We start from the raw sequence: 22955 nt of genomic DNA, 5'->3' as shown, positions 1-22955 counted from the left end.
GCGAAGAGGGGAGGAACAACTCCAGACAAACAGACTAGTCTAGTAAGGGATATCATGCGGCTGGATGTTGGGTTTGCATTGACGATGTGTTTTTGGCATCCAGAAACAAGCAGCGTATACAATTTGTGTCTCTATCTGCTATAACTCCGGTGCTTTTGTTGTGTTGATGCTGAATCTTGGTGACATTGAAGTTTGTTTTGAAGAGTCGAAATTAATGACCCAATGGGTGTTTATGAAGCGCCAGCATATGGTGATTCGCACTTGAAGGATACGTCATGGTGAAGGCTGGCGGCTATGCTGAGATGAGCGTGATTAGGCGCCGATAGGGTTGCGGCTGGTTGACAAGACTGGTAATATGACGGGCGCTAGTGGTCAGGAACTTGGTTCATCCAGCATATGTCGGGGTGGAGATCATGAGGAAGTTTACAGTCGGTCCAGTGTTTCTATAGGGGATGTGATGAAATCTAATGGAAGTTGTGCAGGAAATGTCAAACTGAAGTCGAATGAGATTGGTTCGCCAGATAGTTGCAGTTTGTATGAGAAATACGAGCTGAGCTGTCCACATAGACCGTGGCGATGACGAATGTGTTTGGAGATGGTACATGTCTTGGAAGTGAAGTGAAACGCGGCAGAGACAAAGCTGGAACAATGTGATATAGGGCAGAGATTTGATATATTCCATTGTTTCTGAGATATGAGTGGGGGTTTGTTTAGGAGCGGCTCTTGGCCGATATGGAGCAGTGTTTGGGATCGAGTTTGGAGGAAAGTTCAAGAGTTGCTCCTATATAACTACTGATATATGCTCTATTGTATGTCATGTTATGAGAAGGGAGAGATATAATGCCAAGTTGTTTGTCCATTCAGGGGCCCTTCATTATGTTGGGAGAGATAATGATAAACTTGCGGGGGAATGATAGGAAAGCCAAGCGCCGATATTTCTGAGAGACTCGTAGGGATAAAGAGATATCCCAAAATCACATCTCAATAGCATCACAATCGTCAGTTCAACAATGAAGCTGTTGCTCTGTATCGTGGGAATACTTGAGGTGCGTCAATGGTCGTGCCATTCATGGGTCGAGATTTAGAGTCTTTTGCCCCACTCTCGGTGCGACATGCCAGGGAGGGCCAAGTCTTGTCAAACCTGTAACACCGGGGTTTCAGATGAGAACAAGCGTTGACGATGGCCAATCACAGACTACCATTGCTGAGTTGACAGTGAACGACTCGTGCTGGCTTCTGCTAGAGATGCAGACGAAGAGTTAGCTATTGAATAGTATATCACTTCTAGAGGCTCTCAAAGTTCCCAACAACTAGTAAGAACTCAAAGGATAACTACTCTACTCAGATAGAGCCAGCCGTAAAAGTTCATGACTACAGCCCCTGAGGTGAGGCAGAGTCTGTTCGGTTGAACCATGCCTGATACATAACAACTCCTTAAATGGCGTGTTCTCCAAACCCACGTCTCGCTCTCCCATCTCGACTCGAGTCTGCATGTATCTACAGCCTCTCGCTAGAATCTTTAGGTGCATGCCAAGCGCTAACCCCGGACACTCGCCGTCTGTGCCTGGTATCAAGTCCGGTCGCCAAACTCCGTTTTTATTTCTCTACAAGAGGAGACCACGCAATAAAATCATCTCATTCATGTTTTAGGGCCCCTTGAGTTTCGACGGCTTGAATTTCCCTTTTTCTTTTCTGGTTCTTTAGACCCTTGCCCTGCCCTGCCCTGCCTTGCCTTGCTTTCCGCCTCCTCCCCTCTTCTCTCCATTGTTCGCTCTCTTGTGTTTATTCTGTCGACAAGTCATGGTTCGATGAGAAGTTGTGTTTCTTTTAATCTTGAGGCTCTAGACAGCATTTATTCTCATTCTTCTTCTTATTCTTCTTGTTTATATTATACTATTTGAACTGTTTCATTGGCTACGGAAATTCAACTGTTCAGCTGGTTCTGAATAATCGACACTGTCGTTCAAGGTGGTTTATTGATTGGGTTTCGAGGACCGAGGAGCGACAATACGACCAACACCTATCGAAGCAAAGTCCGATAATTCTAGTCGGTTGACTTAACCGACTCAACTCGCCCTCGCTCAAGATGAGCTATCAAATGCAGGATTGGGGAGAGAAGCCCTCAGAGCGATCACGATGGACTCCCCTAACGCGAATGCTGCTATCGGGTGAGATGACCCAAGAGAAGCAACAGGAACTATCGTCAAGAGAAAAGTTTGATCGCTGGATGATCAACGAAGGTTATCGAAGATTGTGAGTTCGCTGGCACGTTATAGTGAGTGATCCAGACTAACATGCTGCAGCTTCGTCTTTGTCTTTATGCTTCTTCACGCACTCATCTTCTCCTTCGCATGCGTCCACTACTCTCAAAAAGAGAGTCTCAAAACCTCCAATGAACTCTTCGGCTTCACCTTCGTCATAGCTCGTTCAGCCGCTCTGGTCCTTCATGTCGACGTCGCCATCATTCTCTTCCCCGTCTCTCGAACCCTCATCTCGCTCCTTCGACAGACACCTCTCAATGGCATCCTCCAGTTCGACAAGAACATCACCTTCCACATCGTCACCGCCTGGTCCATCGTTTTCTGGTCCTGGGTCCATACCATTGCTCACTGGAATAACTTTGCCCAGGTCGCCATCAAGTACAAGCTTGGTATCTACGGCTGGTTGGTTGCCAATTTTGTGTCTGGACCTGGTTGGACTGGCTATGTCATGCTTATTGCGCTGATGGGTATGGTTCTCACGTCGACCGAGAAGCCTCGACGAGCAAACTTTGAGCGCTTCTGGTATACTCACCACATGTTCATCGTTTTCTTCTTCTTCTGGTCTATCCACGGAGCTTTCTGCATGATTCAGCCAGATGTTGCACCGTTCTGCACCAGCGTTGGCGCATCGGCTGTTGGAGTCTTCTGGCAATACTGGATGTACAGCGGTTTCATTTACCTGGCCGAGCGTATCGCACGCGAGGTGCGAGGTCGTCACAGGACATACATCACCAAGGTCATTCAACATCCCAGCAATGTTTGCGAGATCCAGATGAAGAAGGAGCACACAAAGACGCGAGCTGGGCAGTACATATTCTTGTGCTGCCCTGCCGTCTCGCTATGGCAGTACCATCCCTTCACTTTGACCAGTGCCCCCGAGGAGGACTACATCTCGGTCCACATTCGTTGCGTGGGTGACTTTACTAAGGAGCTTTCCAAGGCTTTGGGTTGTGATTGGAGTAAGAAGAGGGAACCCGGTGGCAACGATTCCAGCAAAGTCGTTGGTTTGACTGGACGCGACTCCGAGATCGATCCAGCTATCCGCCGTGTTCTCCCCAGAGTCTACGTCGACGGTCCTTTTGGTTCTGCCTCTGAAGATGTCTTCAAGTACGAAGTCTCGGTGCTTGTTGGTGCAGGTATCGGTGTTACACCGTTCGCCTCCATCCTCAAGTCCATCTGGTACCGAATGAACTATCCCCAGAAGAAGACCCGCCTAGCCAAGGTCTACTTCTTCTGGATTTGCCGTGACTTTGACTCCTTCGAGTGGTTCCGCTCACTGCTTCTGGCAGTTGAAGCGCAGGATCTGGACCACCGTATTGAGATTCACACGTACCTCACAGCCAAGATCAAGGCCGACGACGCGACAAACATCATGATCAACGATGCCAACGCCGACAAGGACACCATCACTGGTCTGCGCAGCCCGACAAACTTTGGCAGACCCAACTGGGACATGATCTTTAGAGGTATCAGGAAGCTGCACAGTCCTGCTGAGGCGGGTGTGTTCTTCTGTGGACCCAAGGGACTGGGAAGTTCGCTGCATACGTATTGTAACAAGTACACCGAGCCTGGGTAAGTTTCTATGCTATTGTTGATATGGATGTGAGAACCTCAGCTAACTTGACGCAGATTCTCTTTTGTTTGGGGCAAGGAGAACTTCTAAACTTTGTCTCTACCAATTTCATTCAAGTCTACGCAAGCGGATAGTCATGTTTGTAATAGTAAAAGGAACACGACACATGGGGTAGATTTACTGCAAGACCATCCATACCTGGTCTATGTTCTCGTTGAGTTATCATTTTAATACCGTAGAAACAGATGTTGCATCTCACCAACCAATACAACCTTTTTGTTGACAAGATCAGCCACATATTTCCAGTTCACTATTGATTAAGGGCTGTCTGCTATGGGGAGAGTAGTGTAAAGCTCGTGATTGAATCGAGGCGCAGCTGAAGAACTGACCACTTGGAGTGCTGACGTTGGACTATGCATTCCATCCATGCCACATCTGACCCAGATCTCGTCTGAAACGTTTCACAAGCCTGGAAAGTATCCTATAGCCACAGCTTACTGTTTTGAATAGAGAATCCTAAAGACGATTCTTACTAAGGATCGCGGGTATAACGGCAGATGAGAGTGATGCTCCCGCTCGATCTTGATCATCTCGGACAATGTCTGATTCACCAAAGATTTGAAAGCGTCAGTAATTAGAGAGGCAAAGACAACCTAACATGCCATGACCAAGAATTCCATGCAGGGTCTAGACGTGAGATGCAGAGTCGAAAATAACATTTTTAGACAACGACTGATATGTGCATGTCTCACCACCCAGCAACGTGTCCGAATACCAAGACCGGCATCAGTGGCTGGAGATAGGATATAGAGACGGGAAAGGCTTTTAAGATGCATGGTTGTATTTCATTATGGATGTTGTATCGTATGCATGTGTCCATATGCATTTGGGCTGACGGTCAGGCCGATGCAACCATCCAATCCGATTGAGTCTGGGTGAGAGTTTAGTTGATAAAGACAGGACCCTGAAGATCTGATGCTGAAAGTCTAATTAACAGTGATCGTGTCGTGTCAATACCGGGTACGGGAAGTTAATCAAGAGGCCTCACTAAGACTCGAAGCCCTTGTCGATTCCATCTCAGCTCAGCTCAATAACAGTGACTAGGTACTCCGACGGTTGACCCAACGGAAATCGAAACAAATTGGATGGCAGAAGGGGTTCCATTTTTGGGGTCAGACCCTGAGGTGCTCGAGTCGCTGAGCCTCGTTCATTGGACCCGGGCCCGTCATTTCTTCAGTGGAGGCCCCGCCCCGCCGCGCGCCGCTAGCACAGGTCACTTCAATCAGAAAGTCCACTGGAACCTCGTTAGCCTGTCAAAATACGAACCGGGACTTTGTTACTCATGACCACTCGGGAGATTGTGTCAGGCAGGGCGATCGAGTACCATGTAATTGGAATTATGGACTAGAATGCTTATTCAATTTGTGCTCTAAGTTTGGCAGTTACCTACAGCTACGTCTCTCTCCCTTATCTACAGTATGCTGTGAGAGGCCGAGGTAGTTGGCAGCCATTAAACTGATCCAATCCAATCAATGCACATTCAGCAACACTCAGCAACACACAAGCATAAACGGTTCAACGCCTCTTTCTTAGCTTCTCGCGCCACTTCCCTGTTGGATGGTAGCCGTCGTTAGTCTGCAGCAACCAAAACGAAGAGAAAAAAGTCTCAATCGTGCAAAACTCCCTCCATCAATCCCTCTTCGTCAGTCTTGGGTGCTTGGTCATTCGAAACTACAGGTGATTGTCATTTCTGGGCATCCGTCACGTTTTTGCCTCGCTCTGTAAAGATCAGCAGGAGATGCATTGACGACAGGTCCACGTTACTTGCGCATCGTGTATACCTCGTAAATAGAACACTAAACAATCTCAAAGGAGTTGGGGTGCAGCGCCATGACAAACGAGCTAGACCGTAAGGGGTGTCTGGCCAGGGGCTATAATGCCCATTTTGTCTGCTGTACAAATTGCTAGGTCAATCCCAGCTTGCCACGAATAGGTATTGCACAGTCTAGGTAGCCTCTAAATGAGGCTGTAGAAGGGCTTTTCACTGTTGATATCGTCTCTCTCGTCTTGACGTCTAATATTGTATAATTGCTCACCATCGGTAAACCGTTGACCGTTTCACTGTAACAATCCAAACACTATCATTCGTCAACTGAAATCTTGTCTCCCCCAATCAACAGTCATCAATGCATGGAGTTCGCTGTCAAAGTGCCAAGGATTCTGTACTTCGCCACTAAGTACCCTCTACATTTTAGAGCCCGTTCCCCGTACACGCAACTCGCTCGCTGGCAGCAAGCAAATTTTTAGTGTGGCCGGCGTCGCGCAAATCCGCTCTTCCCGCGCCATTCATTCCCAGTCCTCTTCATCACGAGCCTGGGCCCCCCCCGTCCCTCGTTTTGGTCATTCACTCACTGCCCTGTAGTATTTGCACCAGCAACTGGCACGCACTGCTACTACTACGCCTCTTCTTTCATCCTTCGTTTTCCTTCTCGTCTCACCCAAACTAACACAATACGAGTCGAGTAGTTATTCACTAGAATACTGCTTGGTCCTGCTCCTACTGTTTTCTAACACTCGTTACTATCTCCCTTTTTTCTTCCTCCTCAGTTCTTTTTTCCTTTTTTGTCCTTTGCTTTACGCGCCTTCGCTGTTTGCTGCCGCGCGTGCCTTTCGTACTCCTTATCCACATCGCACAAGCCGAGACAATCCAGCGACATTTTGCTCGACTTGACCACCGCTTGCGCCCTCTCCCCTATCAGACACGAGACACTAGAGACCTCTTCTTTATTTGAGACGGTCGCTGCTTTTCCCCATTGGATTTGTCGTTCCTTGTGCCGAACCCTCCCGGGTACTCCTTCGTCTCCTTACACGCCGTCACCCACCACCTCATATCGACGGCTTGATTGAATTGACGACAACACCGACCGTTCAAGATGCAGCTTCGACGATTCTTGCTTCTGGGTATGCTCCTCGGAGCCGAGGCCACTCAACTCGTTGCCCGTCAGAATTCCAACTCCGACTCTGCTGCTGCTCCCTCAACCGATTCTCCCGCGAGTACTGCTGAAGCCGATCCCACGAGCGACTCTGCTGCCACTACTGCCGCAGAAACTACCGCCGCCCAACCTACCGACGATTCTAGTACCGCTGACGGATCTACTACTGATGGATCTTCCGATGGAGGCTCAACCACGGCTGAGGATGTCATCGTTACCAAGACGGTGACTGTCACTGATGCCGATGCCAAGACCGTAAGCCGTCAGACTACTGTCATGAAGACAATTACATCCACTGTCGTCGTTACGTCGACTGCGTTCGATACCAAGACTGTTACTAGCAGCGACGCTGAGACCGCAACGACTACGACCTACGTTACCTCTACAAAGTGGGCTAACGAGAAGCGTGCCCTTGATTTGGCTCCTCGAACCATTGGTGGTGTTGAACTCGTTGCCCCTGCTTTGCCTACCTATACTACCACCACCAGTGCTCCTCCTCACTTCAACGCTCAGGTCGAAGGTGAGCACTACGGTCTCCGAGCCTTCCGACGAGGTCTTCACAAACGTGCCACTTCCACCACCACCGTTACTGTGACAGAGGGCGGCGGCGACTCCGATACCACCGTCTTCAATACCATTTCTCGAACCGTTATTTCCACCGTCAGCAGCCAGACCAAGGTGACCAAGACCATCACCGAGACCGAGCAGGCAGGTGCTAGTACCACTGTCACTGTCACCAGCACCCTTGTTGTCACATCTACTAGAGTGACCACTGGTGTTGTCCGCACAGCGACCGTTGCTCCTTCTGGAGAGTATGGTCCTTCCGGTACTGGCGGTGCCAGCTCTGATAACAACAGCAGCAGCAGCAGTAACGACGGGGGCCTCTCTACAGGTGCCAAGGCTGGAATTGGTGCTGGTGTTGGTGTTGCTGGCCTTGCCGTCATTGCTGGTCTCGTTTGGTTCTGTCTTCGCAAGCGCCGCAATGCTAAGAACAAGGCCGAGTACGACGATGTCTTTGGCGCCTCCGAGGTTCCTGTTGGTGGCCGTGGTGGTGGCGGCGCTGCTGCTGCCGGTACCAGCCCCCACATGTCCCAGACAACCGCCGCCGCCTCTACTCTGGCTCCCAGCCGCAACACCACCAAGTCCGAGGGCTACCGCGGTACTGCTCTGGGCGATGGACGTGCCGGTTTCGCCAAGCCCCAGCAGTTCGGCCGCAGCTACATGCCCGTTAGCCCCGAGACCAACTACTCTCGCACTGCTGGTAGCGACCAGGCCTATTCAGCTACCACTCCCGAGAACAACTACGCACACCCTGTGGGCGGCTCTCCTAACCACAATGCTGCTGAGATGTACAGCCCTGCCAATACAGCTGAGCTGGCCAGTGACAGCGCTGCTACCAAGTGGCATCAAAATGATGCTGCTGAGATCGATGGCAACCAGGTTTCAAGCGCTCGTGGAACAGCACCCCCTGAGAACGTTTACGAGATGCCCGCACAACCCTACAGGTAAACGATGAGGTTGCCAGTTGGCCAGCACAGTGGTCACTGGTAATGGAATGGATGGATGAGGAAAACTTCAAGATTCGATGAGACTTCCCCTTGTAGCTAGAGGGAGGGGAAATAATTAATGTCAGATACTGTACATATTGTAAACCCTTACTTTTTTTTTTCCCTTGCGTATGACGAGATCACACATCGGTAAAGCGAACAAGAGCGGGAGATGATGTCTCCCATTGCATGACTTGTATATCTTCCACTGCTACCATTTTGGGTTCAACAGAGGTGTGGATGATTTGAGGTGTTTAGTGGATTAGATACGTTGATGCAATAAAAAAGAATTAAAATTTGACAGTCTAAGATCTATGTTAACTATTTCCGATCGTCCATATCTCGAAATTAACTACTCTCTGTGCAATTGATGTGAGACACTGTTTTAGCTTCTATTTGTTTGTCTGTTTGTTTGTCTGTTTATGGTCCAACGTTGCAACGTTGGTATCCGGCATTGCTCTTAACGTGATATTATTCCCGCTGATTAATTAAGCTTCAAGAAACTCTACTCTAGTGGATTTATCCGCCGTTCGATAGATCGACTCAGTCAGCAGATAATGTCCGTTATCGGTGACGCCACTTGATGTCGTGCATTCAGAACAAGACATGTGCGTGCAAGAAAGACAAATAGTTCAACCAAGCAACGGGATTCTAATGAGGAATTCGATCATCAAGCTTAATTTTACAGTATATTCATCAAACTCTCTCTCTCTCCAATCATCACGACCTCATATTGACTCAAGTGACCACAACCCCCAGTTCTAGAACAAAAAAGGTCGAACCCACTCTTCCTGGTAATCATCGAAACACCCAGAGTCACATCCTATACTTTATTCTATAATATTACTACGTACTCCGTACATTACGAGGGAATTAAAAAGCGTCTACTCGGCTCAATTCACTCTTGTACAACCGGGCAAGTTTCGGATGACCTGACTTGATCTGAAAGCGGAGCTATTACGAAAAAAATTCTGAATAGTGTCGTACTATATTCTGCTTCTGGTCCTTTTGCCTTTTCTATTTCTTCCGCTGTCCTTCTTTCTTTTTGTCTATCTTTTGCTTTATCCTCCACTTTACAAGTCCTCATGCGCCAAGAATTGCCAAGCACACGCCTAATCTTTTAAAAGATTGTCGTGAGTGGGAGGTATTTTCCCCATTCTCGCTATCATCTGAGGATATCTGCTTCCTTTGCTCGGTTGCATTGGGCAGGGGCTCGTTTTTCTTGCTATAAAGCAAAGAGGCTGGGAGGGCCCTGTTTCGATTGTGAGTTGTTCTTGAAAATCCTTATCAAAGACTGTTACTCATGACTCCTTCAGAGATAAATTAGTATGGCTTCGAAAGACGGCCAAGATAGTACGCCCAGGCGTCACAGTCTCAGCGATGAGTCTGACTCCAACTCAGCTGCTGATGAGAAGAGACTTGTTGCGAAGCTGGACTTCTACATCATTCCTCTGGTAATGGTACTTTACCTCTTCAGTTTCCTAGACAGGTAAGTTACACAACTCACTCACTCACCGAGTCCCTATGACTAATTCAAAACGAATAGAGTCAACATTGGTAATGCCCGACTTTACGGACTCGAAGAGGATCTGAACCTCTCATCGAACCAGTTCCAAGTTGCTGTGTCCATTCTGTTCGTCACATACTTGCTCTTCGAGGTTCCATCCAACCTTGTCCTTAAGCTCTTCACGCCTCGTCGATGGATCGCGTTCATTGCTGCTGCATGGGGAATCATCGCCACCCTCACCGGCCTCGTCAACTCATATGGTGCTTTAATTGCTTGTCGGTTGCTTCTTGGTGCTGTTGAAGCAGGCCTGTTCCCTGGCTTGACGGTCTATCTCACTTTCTTCTACACCAAGAGAGAACTCGCCCTTCGCGTGGGTTATCTGTTCGTTAGCGCTGCAGTCGCTGGAGCTCTGGGTGGTTTGTTGGCATATGGCATTGGACATATGGATGGCCTCCATGGTATGAGCGGTTGGCGATGGATCATGATCATTGAAGGAATTCCGAGCTTCTTGCTTGGTGTTGTCACATACTTCGCTCTGCCTAACGACGCAGAGACAGCATACTTCCTCGACGAGAATGAAAGGGCGCTTATGCGTTCGAGACACGCCCGTGAGTACGGGAACACGGCTTCCAGTCGTGAGTTTAGCAAGAAGGACATGATGTGCGCCTTTAAGGACTGGAAGGTTTGGGCGTTTTGTGTTGCGCAGTTTGGCGTCGACACTATGTTGTATGGTGAGTTTCGATATCCCCAAACCTAGCACTCAGTCCACTGATTGGCAAACGTAGGGTTCTCAACCTTCCTCCCGACCATTATTAGGGATCTTGGTGACTGGACGGTTGCAGAGACACAACTCCTCACCGTGCCATGCTACTTTCTCGGTGCAGCGGCGTACATGTCGACCGCATTTCTCTCAGATAAGCTTCAACAACGTGGACTTTTCTGCGTGATCTTTGGAGTTATCAGCGTTGTTGGATATGCAGTCCTGCTGGCCGATGTGTCGTCTGGTGTTCACTACTTTGGCTGCTTCCTGGTAGCTGGAGGCTTGTACGTTGTAGTGGGCTTGCCACTGGCTTGGGTACGTTAATATGAGCATGATGATAAATTATAGCGAGCTGACTCAGTTGTTTAGTTGCCCACAAACTCGCCGCGTTACGGAAAGCGTACTACTGGTACGGGAATGCAGTTGACTTGGGGTAATGCGGCAGGCATCATGTCTGCGTTCATCTAGTAAGTCCCGATACTGATTGATATCGTGACTTCTGCTAACCTTGGCCAGTCCTGCCTCAGACAAGCCTCGATATATCCGCGGACATGCTGTAACGCTCAGCATGGTTGCTCTCGGCACTGTCATCTATGGATTCATGTGGTGGTGGTACCGACGAGAGAATGAGCGACGACAGGCAGGTCTCATGGACGACAAGTTTCGAGGAATGGGAGAGGATGAGTTGGCTGAGCTTGGAGATGAGAGCCCACGTTATAGATATACCATTTAGAGGGGATCTGATAAGAGGATAATGAGAATTTGGGGCTATAAGGGGCTAGATCGAGATGACGGAGGATACGATATGAAATGGATATACATAATGAGAATGGCCGTTGATTACCGAGGGCAGTAGACAGAAATAACGGTTTGAAGATAAAATACGTCCTTTAGGTAGAGATGACTGATGGTTCAAAGCAGAGCATCGGGGTAACTAACACCTAACACCAAGGAGAAGTACCGGAACTAAACGGCGCTAATATCCGTTAATAGTAGCTTGATGAGGTACATGGTTCCATCGTTGCTGGGGGAGTTTCACATGGTTTAGGAGAGCAATTTATCGGTCAGTTGCATTTGGTATTTATCATGTATCATGGAACCACAACTCGTGTTGTTGTGTTATTATTTACAGCTTCAGGCTGTTTTACTGTACCTACTTAGTCAGTTGAAGGGATTGCCAGCACGTCCAGTTCAACTGTCGTTGTTGGGGCTGTGCACGTCAGCTGCTGAATGGTTGCCATGATCCATCCTTCAAGCAAAGGAAGTGGTGTCGTGTAATAATGGGGCCAGTGGGTGCATATTGAATACGAGGTCTGGGCTGTGTTGAAGAATGTCGCCTGAAATATTGTCAACAGTTGAAGACACTCGAGAACGTTATACTAGGCTGTAGGTCTTGACCATTCAGTATCATTGTATTGAATAACTTTGAAGTGTAGGTACTCTCCCGTGTTTAGGTGCTGGTTTGCCCAACCCCCTGTATGATCAGTCAAGTCTTCCTGTTGTTGATACTACCTAAGTACTAACCTGCCAGGGCAGGCTGAGCAGCACATGTCCTCAGACTCTAGTACCGTTACCGGGCAAGAGTATGTAAATAAACGGCCCAGATACCAACAGTCTCGCCACTCCTGATTGATCGATCCTCCCTGAGACATTCAATCCATAAGACACGCTCATTCTCAGTGGAATAATGCACATGTACTGTACCCCAGGATCACAGTGGACTTCCATTAGCACTAGCGGACCCTTGTTTCCAAATTTAGGTGCCCAAGTCATGCCCTAGCGTCGAAAAACGGAGGCTTAACAGAGGCTACTGACTCTTCCCATGTTCCCCTGTTTTCTTCCATCCAATGTCTCCATTTCCATTTCCATTTCCATTTCCATTTCCACTTGCTTCTGCTTCTCTTTCTTCATCCTTACCTTCTAACTAATTCCTTCTTGGGTGCTATTCACTTTCGTTACTGACCAACTCAGTCCAAAGTCTCTCGCTTGTCTTCTCTGACAGTTGGAATCTACGGGTATACCACTTCTTCTATATTCGACCGTTGTCTTGGTGTATCCCCTATTCCTCCACTGGTCGGTCGACTCAACAATCCATCTTCAACACTTAATAACCCGACATCATGCGTTTCTCCAAGCACGTCCTCCCCATCGCCATCCTCCTCACCGGTGTCATCGCCGCCAAGGACGAGGAGTCTACCACTGCCGTCGAGAAGGCCAAGGCTACCGACGACAAGGCCTCCGCGACTGCCGACGACTCCAAGACAGCGGACGCGACAGAAGAGGCTTCTGCAACTGCTACGGGCAAGGATGACAAGAAGGAATCAAAGACCGACAAGTCCGATACCAAGTCTGCCACAAAGGAGAAGTCGGCTGCTTCTCAAACCACGGCTGATGGACCCACGATTACCTGGGACCCTCCTGCTCCCAAGACTACGGTCCCTGATATCAACGCTGGCTCTCCTTCGCCCATGACTCCTGGTGTTGTTGTTCTGTCGTTGGTACTCGGCATCACATCTCTCGGAATGGCTCTGCTATAAGAGTATCTGCCATCCTCCCTAGAGATCATTGCACATTTCAGCTTCTGCAGTGGTTCTTCTTGGCAAGCGTTTTCTGGTTGAACGCGGTTTATTCATTTTATTTCACATGATTGTGGCGCTATACGGAATGTCAACGGCAACGGGGATTGGCGATTTTTCTCTGGCCTGTAATTTGGTGGATGGACGCGTATGTTTGTGGCGCTCAGATAAGCCATGTGTTTCGGGGAAAAAAGATACGAGATTGCGAAAGGAATAAGAAGGTTATGGGAGAAAAACTATCTAGATCCGCACCTGGATCTGGAAGAGCATTGCATTGGAGTAAAACTGTTGATATAAGTAATTGGGTCAAAATAAAAAGAATTTCTCGACTTCTTGATCTGCTGTCGCCGGAATGAAACCTGAGCTCCCCCCGTGCCTTGTCCGTTTTAGAGCCACCCTTTCGTTAGCTGGGGCACGGGCACGGGCATGGGCATGGCCTGATGCCATAGCCATGACCTATCTGCATAAACTTGATTGTAGGGCGAGTGTAAAACATATCCTCATAGGGTGAGAGATAAGCCACGAATACATGTTCACCGTCGGGCAGTATTTACCGTCCGCATTCATTGATTTTAAGTATTATTGAGGGTCCTGGAGTCAGAGAATTGGCATCATAATTCCCGATTCGAAGATACCGATGCTCCCTGGCCAATCACGACATCTACAATCGACGTCATAATCCATCCACCCTTTGTCGGCCCAATCACTTGACCCCTCCCCCTCATTCCTCCGAGTACAGCTCCCGTCTCCAATCGCATCCAATAGTTCCAGTGCCTGTTGTGCTTGTGCTGTAGGGGGTTTTCAGTAGGTTCACGGCGCACTGTGCCTTGAGCTGTGCTAACTACCTTGCCTTACCTTACCTTACCTTACCTTACCTTACCTTAGGTAACTACCTAGACATGGCAAGTCGCAATGCATGTCTTGCATTCATTCCTCTTGCCCAGCCCAACCAACACAACGAAGCTGAACTTGCGATATTACACTTTTTCCCACTCTCAATTCCCTACGTCCTTTTCTCTTTCTTACAACAATCGCCATCATTCGTGCATAATCAAGCCATCACCGACGATAGTGTCACGCAATAGTCTTCGTCGTATCCTTCGCCTGATATTAGCAGGCGCCTAACTTCCTGAGCGCTGTCGACGGCGAAACCCTCGATACCTGACGTCGTCTCATACCATCGCATCCACATCCACTTCTGCGACCATCAGGAGCTCTTGTGCAAAGACAATACCCATTGCGTTTCAGTCGGGCAACTTCTCACTGCCGAAACGAGCTATTATCATCATGGCGCAGACGCAGCCCCCGACCTTCATCAACCTCCCGCCTCCCACCTCCAGACCAGAGACCCCCTCTGAGATGCCGTGTGTTCTTCCTTGCTCCTAGCATTGCCTGTCATTTGATGCGATGCCTTTGCCCCCTGAAACTTGTCCACTGACATCGTTGCCCGTCTCAGAGGCACTCCTACAAGCACCACTACCTCGCTTTCCGCCCTATCCACCACAGCGATCAAAGATGGTCATCGAGGCCACTTCCCACAGGGTCCTCTTAGTCGCGGACACCAACATAACCCTTCCACCCAAAGCCTCGAGGCTGAACGTGCCGACCGAATTTCCCGACTCGCTGGTCTCGAGCGAGTTTCAACCCTCCGGGCACCTCCTCAAGCGAATGCCCAAGGAGCATCATCTCCCTCGCCTCAGACCACGCCAACCTCTACAACTGGGTTTCCGCCCAACTACCCTGCTACGCAGCACCTGACACCTGCATATTTCGATAGCAATGGCCAGCCTGTCGCCGTGACCAAGATGAGTACTGTCGGAACGGCCAGCGCAACTGAGAGCCATGTTGGCGACGGCGATGATACTCGCACAACTGCCGGCGAACACGACGAAGACATGTTTAGTACCGATACCAACTACCGTGAAGCCGAGTCAGTCGCAAGCATGGGTGGCTATCCCGACGCCATGGACGAGGATCTCGATGGTGCCAATGCTCGTTCTGTGGCTGGTTATGACGATCGCATGAGCGATGACGGCTCTGCCTCTCTTGTTGGATTTGGTGAGGGTGCAGGCAGTACCGTATCTGGACCCATCTATCATCGTCGAACGGTCCCCCAAGCTTGGGGTCTTGAAAGAACCAATTCCGGTCTGAGCGACGCCCGGCGAGAGCGTGACACTCATATGGGCGGTGACACGCCTGTGAGTATGTCTGCACTTCAGGAGCGCCGGGACGCTCGCATGATGGACGGTGTCGCGACTGATCCAAATCCAGGGCAAGCACCAGAGAACGACTCTTTTGTTGACACAACCTTCCGAGGCCCTGTCTCTGCGTCGCAACCCCCATCACAAACTGCTGCTGCTGCTCAGGAGGCGGCAGAGCGTATTGTCCAGAGGTTGGATAGAGGTGAGACAAGGGCGCCTGCTTCGGGTCTTGTAGGGCCTGGACGGGGTGATGAGCCTTTGGGCAAGTTCTACTTTGAAGGCGAGAAGCGTGATGATTAGAGCGGTTATTACATCAAAAGAGAAATCCCAGCTGAGCCTTCACCTGCAAGGGTGATGATGACTTCATAGCTGGGTTGAAGGGCGATGCCAGGCACGACGAGCTTGAGAGATATGGTCGTATTTCTCATGCTGTGCTTGTCCTCGGAAGGAGTTTCTATGTTTTAGATTATATGCGCGCCCATCGCTGTCCCGCCAGTTTCGTTTACATGTTGATATTTCGTTGGGGCCTTCTATCTTGGAATGCGGCCTTTTATGCTGTACAAACACGTCCGTATGAAGCTATTGGCTCTAGTACCTGTGTACAGAGTATTTTGTTCCTTTTGTGAATATGTCACGATGCAATTGGGGATTGATTGGACGTTGAATGGTCTTCCAACGTTGCCGAGGTCAGTTTAGATCCTGGCACGTTACTTCATGTTGTTATGGTCAAAGCCAAAGCATGCTGTATTATCAGCATGCCCGTTGTACCTGGTCTCTAAATATGACGCCGCTATCTATTCGCCTCAAACTGTGTGACCATGCTCCGTGTACTTCATTTGGCAGTTATCATGAGACTAAGTCAGCGAGAAAGAATGGCTTTGGTCACTCTCTGCCTCAAAAACCATCGCTCGTTCTGTAAGTGCATCTGGCCAGAGATAAACGCCAGCCCCATCAACTAGGTGAACTTCGTCTGGGAGCGGGCTAATCGCAACACTCCTCCCGGACAAATGCCATCCAAAGTGTTCAATGAAACAATCATGGGCCTCCATGAAGGCACACTTGAGGGAAAAGGAAACCAGACTGTGAATAATACCGAACCCGTGACTCCTTGCGTCGTAATGCCTCAATGATGAAATGACAAGATGGTGATCTAGGCTTGGATGCTGAAACACCAGACCTCATCCTTTCCCAGCTTCCATCTCAGATATATGCGCAAGCTGCTGTTTCGGGCGCTAACGAATTCTCAGAGACTTCAGAGCTGCAGGAAGAAAAGTAACAACAATAACAGACTGGTATACTGTCATAAAATTGGCTCTGTCAACATTATATGCATAAATGAAAAGCTGTACCATGTGATAACGATCTGGAGAACCCCAGTGTTGTTGTATATGGTGACGCAAATATGAATAAGACGAATGGTTATTCGCATGCTGTCGTATAGTTCAAGCGCAGGAGAAGTCAAGACGCATTCGCCGAGCAACGCCTTGCCAGTCCCATACAGATAGCCAGTCGCCGTGATCCATGCATGCCCAAATCTTTTCTAGAAGCTCCATGACACGCTCGCAGTTCCGTAGGCCTGTATATCCACGAACAGCTCTCACTGCAGTGTGTATGCGTTCTTGTTGGGCTGGCTCAAAGCAAGCAGTGCCAATGACTAGACAGGGAATAAGTAGCAGGGTCTGAGAGGGATCAGAAGGCTTGAATGACTCCAAAATAGTGAGAGACTCTTCAACAGCGAGCGTGATTCGTCGGTCGTGGTATGCTGGTCTTCTGGAAGGTGGGGGTGAAGATGCCCTCTCTTGGCATGTTGACGAGTCTTGTTCATGCATGGAATTTGTCCTCGAAGGGTTGCGAGATGTTGGGCAGCTACTGGCCATGTGAACATCAGCAGCCCCGGTGACACCGTTGCCCCTTGATACTGTGGCCATCATCGAAGCTCGTCTGGGTGGTGGTGGCGGAGGAGCAACAGTGGTTGAGGCCGAGATGGGCAAGGTGCTGAACGTCGAACGGCGCATTGAGGAGACTGAAGGTGGGTAGATCGTCCGGAAAAGATACACCCACATCATCTGCTTGTAGAGCAGTCCGACTCGGTCACGGCTGTCACCCCATGGCCAGTTTGGTGTCCACTCGCGAATGGCCGCGTCAATCTCAGCAGCCTGATACAAGCTGGTGTAGTCCACCACTGGGTCAACACCAGCAGAAATGTTGGCTCGGATCGTGTTTCGAATAGTCGTGATCTGAGATAGATACTGGAAGAGGCCATCCCCAACACCTATCAAACGGGGAGGCTGTATCGGTGCTACAGGCTCCCAATCTTCAGACGACAGTCTAGCTGTCATATTCTCAGGGTGCCAGAACAAGTCATCGGCAAAGATGTGGTACTGGAAGAACTCAGTAATGAAAGTATATAAAGCCGGGTCCTCAGGGGGTGAGTGTTGAATCAGAGTCTGATAAGCTTGGAGGTGCACACGATGTTCACCTCGAGGGTTTCCATCGGCTCTCGTCTGAAGAAGCAAGCAGAGCATTTGTCCATATCTCGCAGAGAGAATGGTCTTGTACTCGGGATCGTCTTTATCCAAGGGCCGTCCCATATCCTCGTACAGTCGCTTCATGGACTCGTCGTGGTGATAGTCGGCGCGTTGTTGCAACGCCTCCCGACTGGACTGAGGATGGTCGGCCAATAACTTGGCACCATACGGTGTATCCCAGTCGATGTGCTTGCTGCTGACCGCCAGGATAGAGTGCATGAGGCCTTGGTGTTCATTGGCGAGGTGAAGGATGATGTCTTTGAATGCATTTCTGGCCTCTCCTTCAACTGTTAAGACATTGCTCAAATGGGTAATATAATGTTTCCAAAAGACCTTATCCTCGACAGTCTCGACACCATGGAAGATTGGTTGCATAGTAATGATTGGAAGGGCCTCCTGGCGTAATCGCTCTGGTGCGATAATTAGAAGGATGTGTCGGTATTTCATGGAAGGGAACGTACCCTCTTCGGCCTTTTCCTTGCCGCTCTTCCATATCTGTTTTTCGTGGTAGCCCTCGCATACCACAGCGTTCTTCTCGCAATTCATGCCTAGAAACAAATGATTAGAATCTTGCATATCTCAGGTGAATGATTCAGGTCGTACATCGAGGTTTCTACTTCATATTAGCCTTCTGTTGGCAGCTCAAGAACTAAAAAGCACTAGACATGACAGGGAGAAAGGTGACATGGCATCCCCCCTCGTACTGTGACAGGTCTAACGCCTTCGTGAAATCACTTACCGCTTCATCACATTTCTTCTTGCGCTTTCGGCAGGTAATACAACCAGTCTTTGATCGACCCTTGGTCACTTTACTTGCGCTCACTGCCGTGGTCAATGGGTGTTTCCTTGGTCTTCCTCGTGGTCGTTTCGGTTTCGGATCTATCTTGGCGGAGTCCATTGAAGCTGGCGCCAGGGGGGCGGCTTTCAGATCGTCCATGTTAAGGTCATCTTCGACCGGCTCCAACTTCGGGATGGTAAGAATATCGTCCGAGCCTTGCTCCCAATTATTGTCCATTTCAACATCGTCTCGGTCGACATAGTCCGTGCTCCAAGAATCGGCGCAGGACGAGGAAGCTGAATGGACCATCGTAGGGGCAGAAGAATTGTCCAATCCTGCGCTCAACGGTGAAATCTGGCCGGGCTGTAGTTGATTTGCTGTTGCTGCTGAAGACATCCACAAAGAGTCCATTGGTAAAGGTGATGGTGGCACCATGTTGTTTCGGCTTTCGAGAGATATGCTATGGTTATCGCACCAAGCCAGGTTTCGTTCAGACTGCGAAAATGCAAATGAACTTTCGATAGCCATCGAAGAGGGTGACCATGCCTCAGACAGGAGTTGAGAGAAAGATGTTTTGTGCCGACTGTCCCAGAGCCGGCGGTAAAGACTTAGATAGATAACTAGGTAGCCCAATTGAATCTGGTACGGTATGTATAGGCACAGCACAGTCTATAGAAGCTGGACGTGACGACTCAGCATGAAGCTGTGGAGACTAGAGGGTGGTGGCGGTGGACGTTAGGCTGGACTAGCTATCGACGCCAACACACCAACGGTTGATCGAAGCTCCTTAGTCGCCCAGAACAGGCGACGGTTCGAAAATCGCAAGATGAAAGGGAGGGAAAGGTGAGGAGAATGGAGGGGCTACAGTATGTGGGTGGAGAGGTGTTATTTGGTATGGAGGAGTTTTGAGATTCAGCACTGGAACCCTTCTGCAGTCTGTCGACTCCATCTCCCCACAGTTATCATAGCCTAGCAATGAGGTTGGCCTCATGGTCAAGGTGAGAGAGCCCACAGGGGCCTTGGTACACCTGGTACATAACCTTCAATACCCATGTGCCGTTCGGTCCCGCCAGGGATCTTTTCAGGCCGCTCGACGATGCCATCGATGGTCTCCTACAGACCCTGTCATGCCAGGGCCAGCTGCTGGGGGCTAGGTCGGCTAGTTCAGTAGCTTAGGACGACCATGATGAATGAGACGTGAAGGATACTCTAAGCCTTGGCGGATGTCTCCACCAAAGTCTTGATGGGGGAACATGGACATGGCGTATTTAGATATCCACCCTCCATAGATTTAGCGTCTTCAGGGCCCTGCTAGAGATACTTCAGGGTACGCAAAGCAGGCAAAGCAGCCCAGCCTAAGTGGGACATTTCCTGTCTGGACTGCTCAGGACTCAGGTTTCGTCAAGGTGGTGCGTACAATGTCGTGCTATAAATGCTAGCAAATGCCTGGGATACGGGAGCAAGATCATGGTGAGGTAAAACGTGCCGTGCCTAGAATTACGAGGAAGGGCCTCGATCTAGCAGACATCTCGATGAGCTTGATCTTTTCTCAATTTCAGAGGCCAATCAAGGATAACAAGTCGTGTCTATGCCCGTATTGTATGCGACAAGTGGAGTAGCGTCTATGTATGGTTCGACAACGTTGATCTGTCTCTGAAAGTCACACGACAAAGCATCAACCAACTTTGGAGTAAAGAAAATCAACGGACGACGTTGCAACGCTGCTGTAGCATGATATCACTTCAAGTCCCCTGTGTTTGTAAATTCCCGTTGAGTAGTATTCGTTGCTAGTGCTTGTTCACACTTTATCGCGCAACCAACCGATGCTGTTTTGAGTGATGATCATGGTGATGGTAGATTTCGCTTGAATCAGCCCAGACAGGCTGTGTTGAGTGTTAAGGCCCCAATTGGGGTTGCAAGACTCTTCAGCTTTGCACCACGATCGACTTTGGGCATCAAGTGAAGGAACTTCCATCAGTGGGCAAGGTACTGTGGGATTCTCAACAAAGAAGTTGTGGTGACGGAAAATGCGAGTCGGTTGGATAAAGATGATGGTGTTGACAGCGGATGACATGAATAGGAAAGGTGCTTCTGTACTAAATCGGCATCTGTCTCAAATTTCTTTCCTCAAAGAGGTCAGTCACGATGCAGATCAGCTTTTACTGCCCATCTGAGAAGGCACCCTAGGCACCTTTCTCCACGAAGGCCGATGACACAAGGTGTAGGAAGGTACATAATCTGATCAAGTAGGCTACTCCGTCCTTCCAGCCCAACTGACATCCGACCCCGAATATTTTCCTTGCCTAGCTAGGGGAGGAAAGAAAACTCGAGACCGTGATCCTAAATGACAAAAAGACTCAGGTAACTTTACATAAACTTAGAATATCTAGACTTAGGTAGATTTAGGATATTTTTACTGGGTTTATTTTGGCACCCTATATTAAGGTCTTGTGTTTTCTTGCTCCCCGAGGCCTAGGTACTAAGGTACCTAGGTAGTAGGTAATAACCCAAGGTACTACTAGATCTTTTCAACTCACATTGAAAGCTTCCTCAATCAAAATCTGGACTTTTCATCAAATCCCCTATTCCTTTTACACCAACCAGGATCATGCTTGTCTCTCTTTGATGGCTTTTCCAACAGAAAGCCTCATGTTGGCTGGAGAGATCTAGACCCCCGGCCCGCTATGCGCTGCATCATCATTCTGCCTCCTGCAGAATATATGCAGAAACATCCATAGCGGCCACTTTTAACTCGTCCGTTTATCACTAGCATCAACCACTGCTGTCCTTTTCTGCCTGGCGGAAGCACTACTTTGAATGGTACGTCTGCACCTGATAAACCTCAATCACCCCTTTTCCATCGACACCAAAGCTGACTGACATGGTATTCCCATGTCGCTATTACCTTGTAACCTCTTCCATCTGCATCGCACTACTGCAATGTGTTGCTAGCGCATAGGTGCATTGCTTCTGGGGACTGGAAATCGACGGCCCAGGTCAGTCCACAACTGTTGGAGCTCCGGAGCTCTAGACAAGACAAGTTGCGTTGATTTCTCGGCTCCTTCGAAAAGTTGAAGCAGTTCACAGCCTCCCTGGACATGAGTTCATCAGTGGTCTCCCAGCCACGAGGAAATTCTAGCTTCAATACCAACTCACCCTCTTCTTACTTCTTCACCAATTGACTCTCCAACATGGTACGTGCCCTGTAGCCGAACGGGTAGGGGTAAGACCAGCTCGCATCCTCCGCAGCCAACCGCCTACTCACGGACCCTCAGGTGATCAAGGCATACTTTCCCTCTGAGACAATGCCTGTCTAGGTTGGTCGATCATTACGACTAAATTTGTCTACCATTTCGACGAGTTAACCTAACTCGGTCATCACGGACGGCCCACTCGTTGGTTGATCACGATAGGTATTCAACTCTCCAATGCGATTCAGAACCCTGGGCTCGAGAGACTGGAGGCTTTGACAACTTCGCTAAGATGCCGGCCCGCCGGTCTACCCCCACGTCAGCTCGCAAAATTTAGCCCCGAATGGGACGCAGTTTGCCATGATTATCGACTGCCAGGCGATGAGAGCCAGAAAATTTGAACTCTATTGGGGCCATCTACCACTCATAACACCATGTTCATTGTTTATGTTTGCTTTTTCTGCGCACATTGCGGGGGACACAACCAAGAGCGCAACCCCTGGTTCTGATGTTGACATGGAGTTCATGAACACATCCTCGCCCAGTGTGTCCATACATACATCCGGAGTACGAACCTTGAAAGTGGTGTTGTGGTCAGATATTTTGGCTATCGTTGCTTTGCAGAATTGCGGCATCACAGACTCTTTTTTTGCTATGCACAGCTACCGAGTCTTTGGCCACTGGGAGTTGATTACAGATCCGAAGGTTTACTTTAACAGAAGAATTCGAAATTGGTCTTTTCCATTCGAAATCTGTAACCTCTCTCTCTCTCGAGAAACGCACATAAACTGGTCTGCTCTTGCTTCAAAGAGTATCTCAGATATAGGTAGTCAGCATCATCCGGATTCCCCAAAACAGTAACCCCTGGCCAGCTTAGGAGCGTGCTCATCTACCATTTGGCACGACTCCAAAGCCACAACGGTTTCATCGCTAATTTTAATCACTTCACGCAACATGTCTCAGCTGATTCCACCGAGCTGATACTTTATACTGACTATGTAGGAGATGGCCAAGCATTCCACATTGGTGTTCGCCCTCGG

The 22955-nt window shown here is 49.2% G+C and overlaps 6 protein-coding genes across 6 annotated transcripts; 5 read left to right on the top strand and 1 right to left on the bottom strand.

The window, feature by feature from the left end:
- Positions 1-2086: 2086 nt before the first annotated feature.
- On the top strand, positions 2087-3924 carry FMAN_10570 (uncharacterized protein; the record flags this gene model as incomplete). Its single annotated transcript, XM_041823957.1, has 3 exons — positions 2087-2253; positions 2304-3833; positions 3891-3924. 3 exons carry the CDS (start codon positions 2087-2089, stop codon positions 3922-3924), a joined length of 1731 nt encoding a protein of 576 aa, XP_041689485.1.
- Positions 3925-6767: 2843 nt separating this feature from the next.
- On the top strand, positions 6768-8336 carry FMAN_10571 (uncharacterized protein; the record flags this gene model as incomplete). Its single annotated transcript, XM_041823955.1, has 1 exon — positions 6768-8336. The coding sequence occupies one exon, from the start codon at positions 6768-6770 to the stop codon at positions 8334-8336; it is 1569 nt and encodes a 522-aa protein (XP_041689484.1).
- A 1366-nt stretch (positions 8337-9702) lies between these two features.
- Positions 9703-11374, top strand: FMAN_10572 (putative MFS transporter; the record flags this gene model as incomplete). The annotated part of the gene is made up of 5 exons (XM_041823954.1): positions 9703-9863; positions 9921-10612; positions 10667-10956; positions 11011-11108; positions 11158-11374. 5 exons carry the CDS (start codon positions 9703-9705, stop codon positions 11372-11374), a joined length of 1458 nt encoding a protein of 485 aa, XP_041689483.1.
- Positions 11375-12761: 1387 nt separating this feature from the next.
- On the top strand, positions 12762-13178 carry FMAN_10573 (uncharacterized protein; the record flags this gene model as incomplete). The annotated part of the gene is made up of 1 exon (XM_041823953.1): positions 12762-13178. One exon carries the CDS (start codon positions 12762-12764, stop codon positions 13176-13178), a length of 417 nt encoding a protein of 138 aa, XP_041689482.1.
- Positions 13179-14504: 1326 nt separating this feature from the next.
- On the top strand, positions 14505-15718 carry FMAN_10574 (uncharacterized protein; the record flags this gene model as incomplete). The annotated part of the gene is made up of 2 exons (XM_041823952.1): positions 14505-14581; positions 14674-15718. 2 exons carry the CDS (start codon positions 14505-14507, stop codon positions 15716-15718), a joined length of 1122 nt encoding a protein of 373 aa, XP_041689481.1.
- A 1142-nt stretch (positions 15719-16860) lies between these two features.
- On the bottom strand, positions 16861-19159 carry FMAN_10575 (uncharacterized protein; the record flags this gene model as incomplete). Its single annotated transcript, XM_041823951.1, has 4 exons — positions 16861-18356; positions 18408-18494; positions 18550-18559; positions 18686-19159. The coding sequence occupies 4 exons, from the start codon at positions 19157-19159 to the stop codon at positions 16861-16863; spliced, it is 2067 nt and encodes a 688-aa protein (XP_041689480.1).
- Positions 19160-22955: the final 3796 nt, after the last annotated feature.

The sequence above is a fragment of the Fusarium mangiferae genome (genome assembly GCF_900044065.1).
Source record: "Fusarium mangiferae strain MRC7560 genome assembly, contig: FMAN_scaffold016, whole genome shotgun sequence".
Lineage (NCBI taxonomy): Eukaryota > Fungi > Ascomycota > Sordariomycetes > Hypocreales > Nectriaceae > Fusarium > Fusarium mangiferae.
This window is presented reverse-complemented; position numbering and strand designations above follow the sequence as displayed.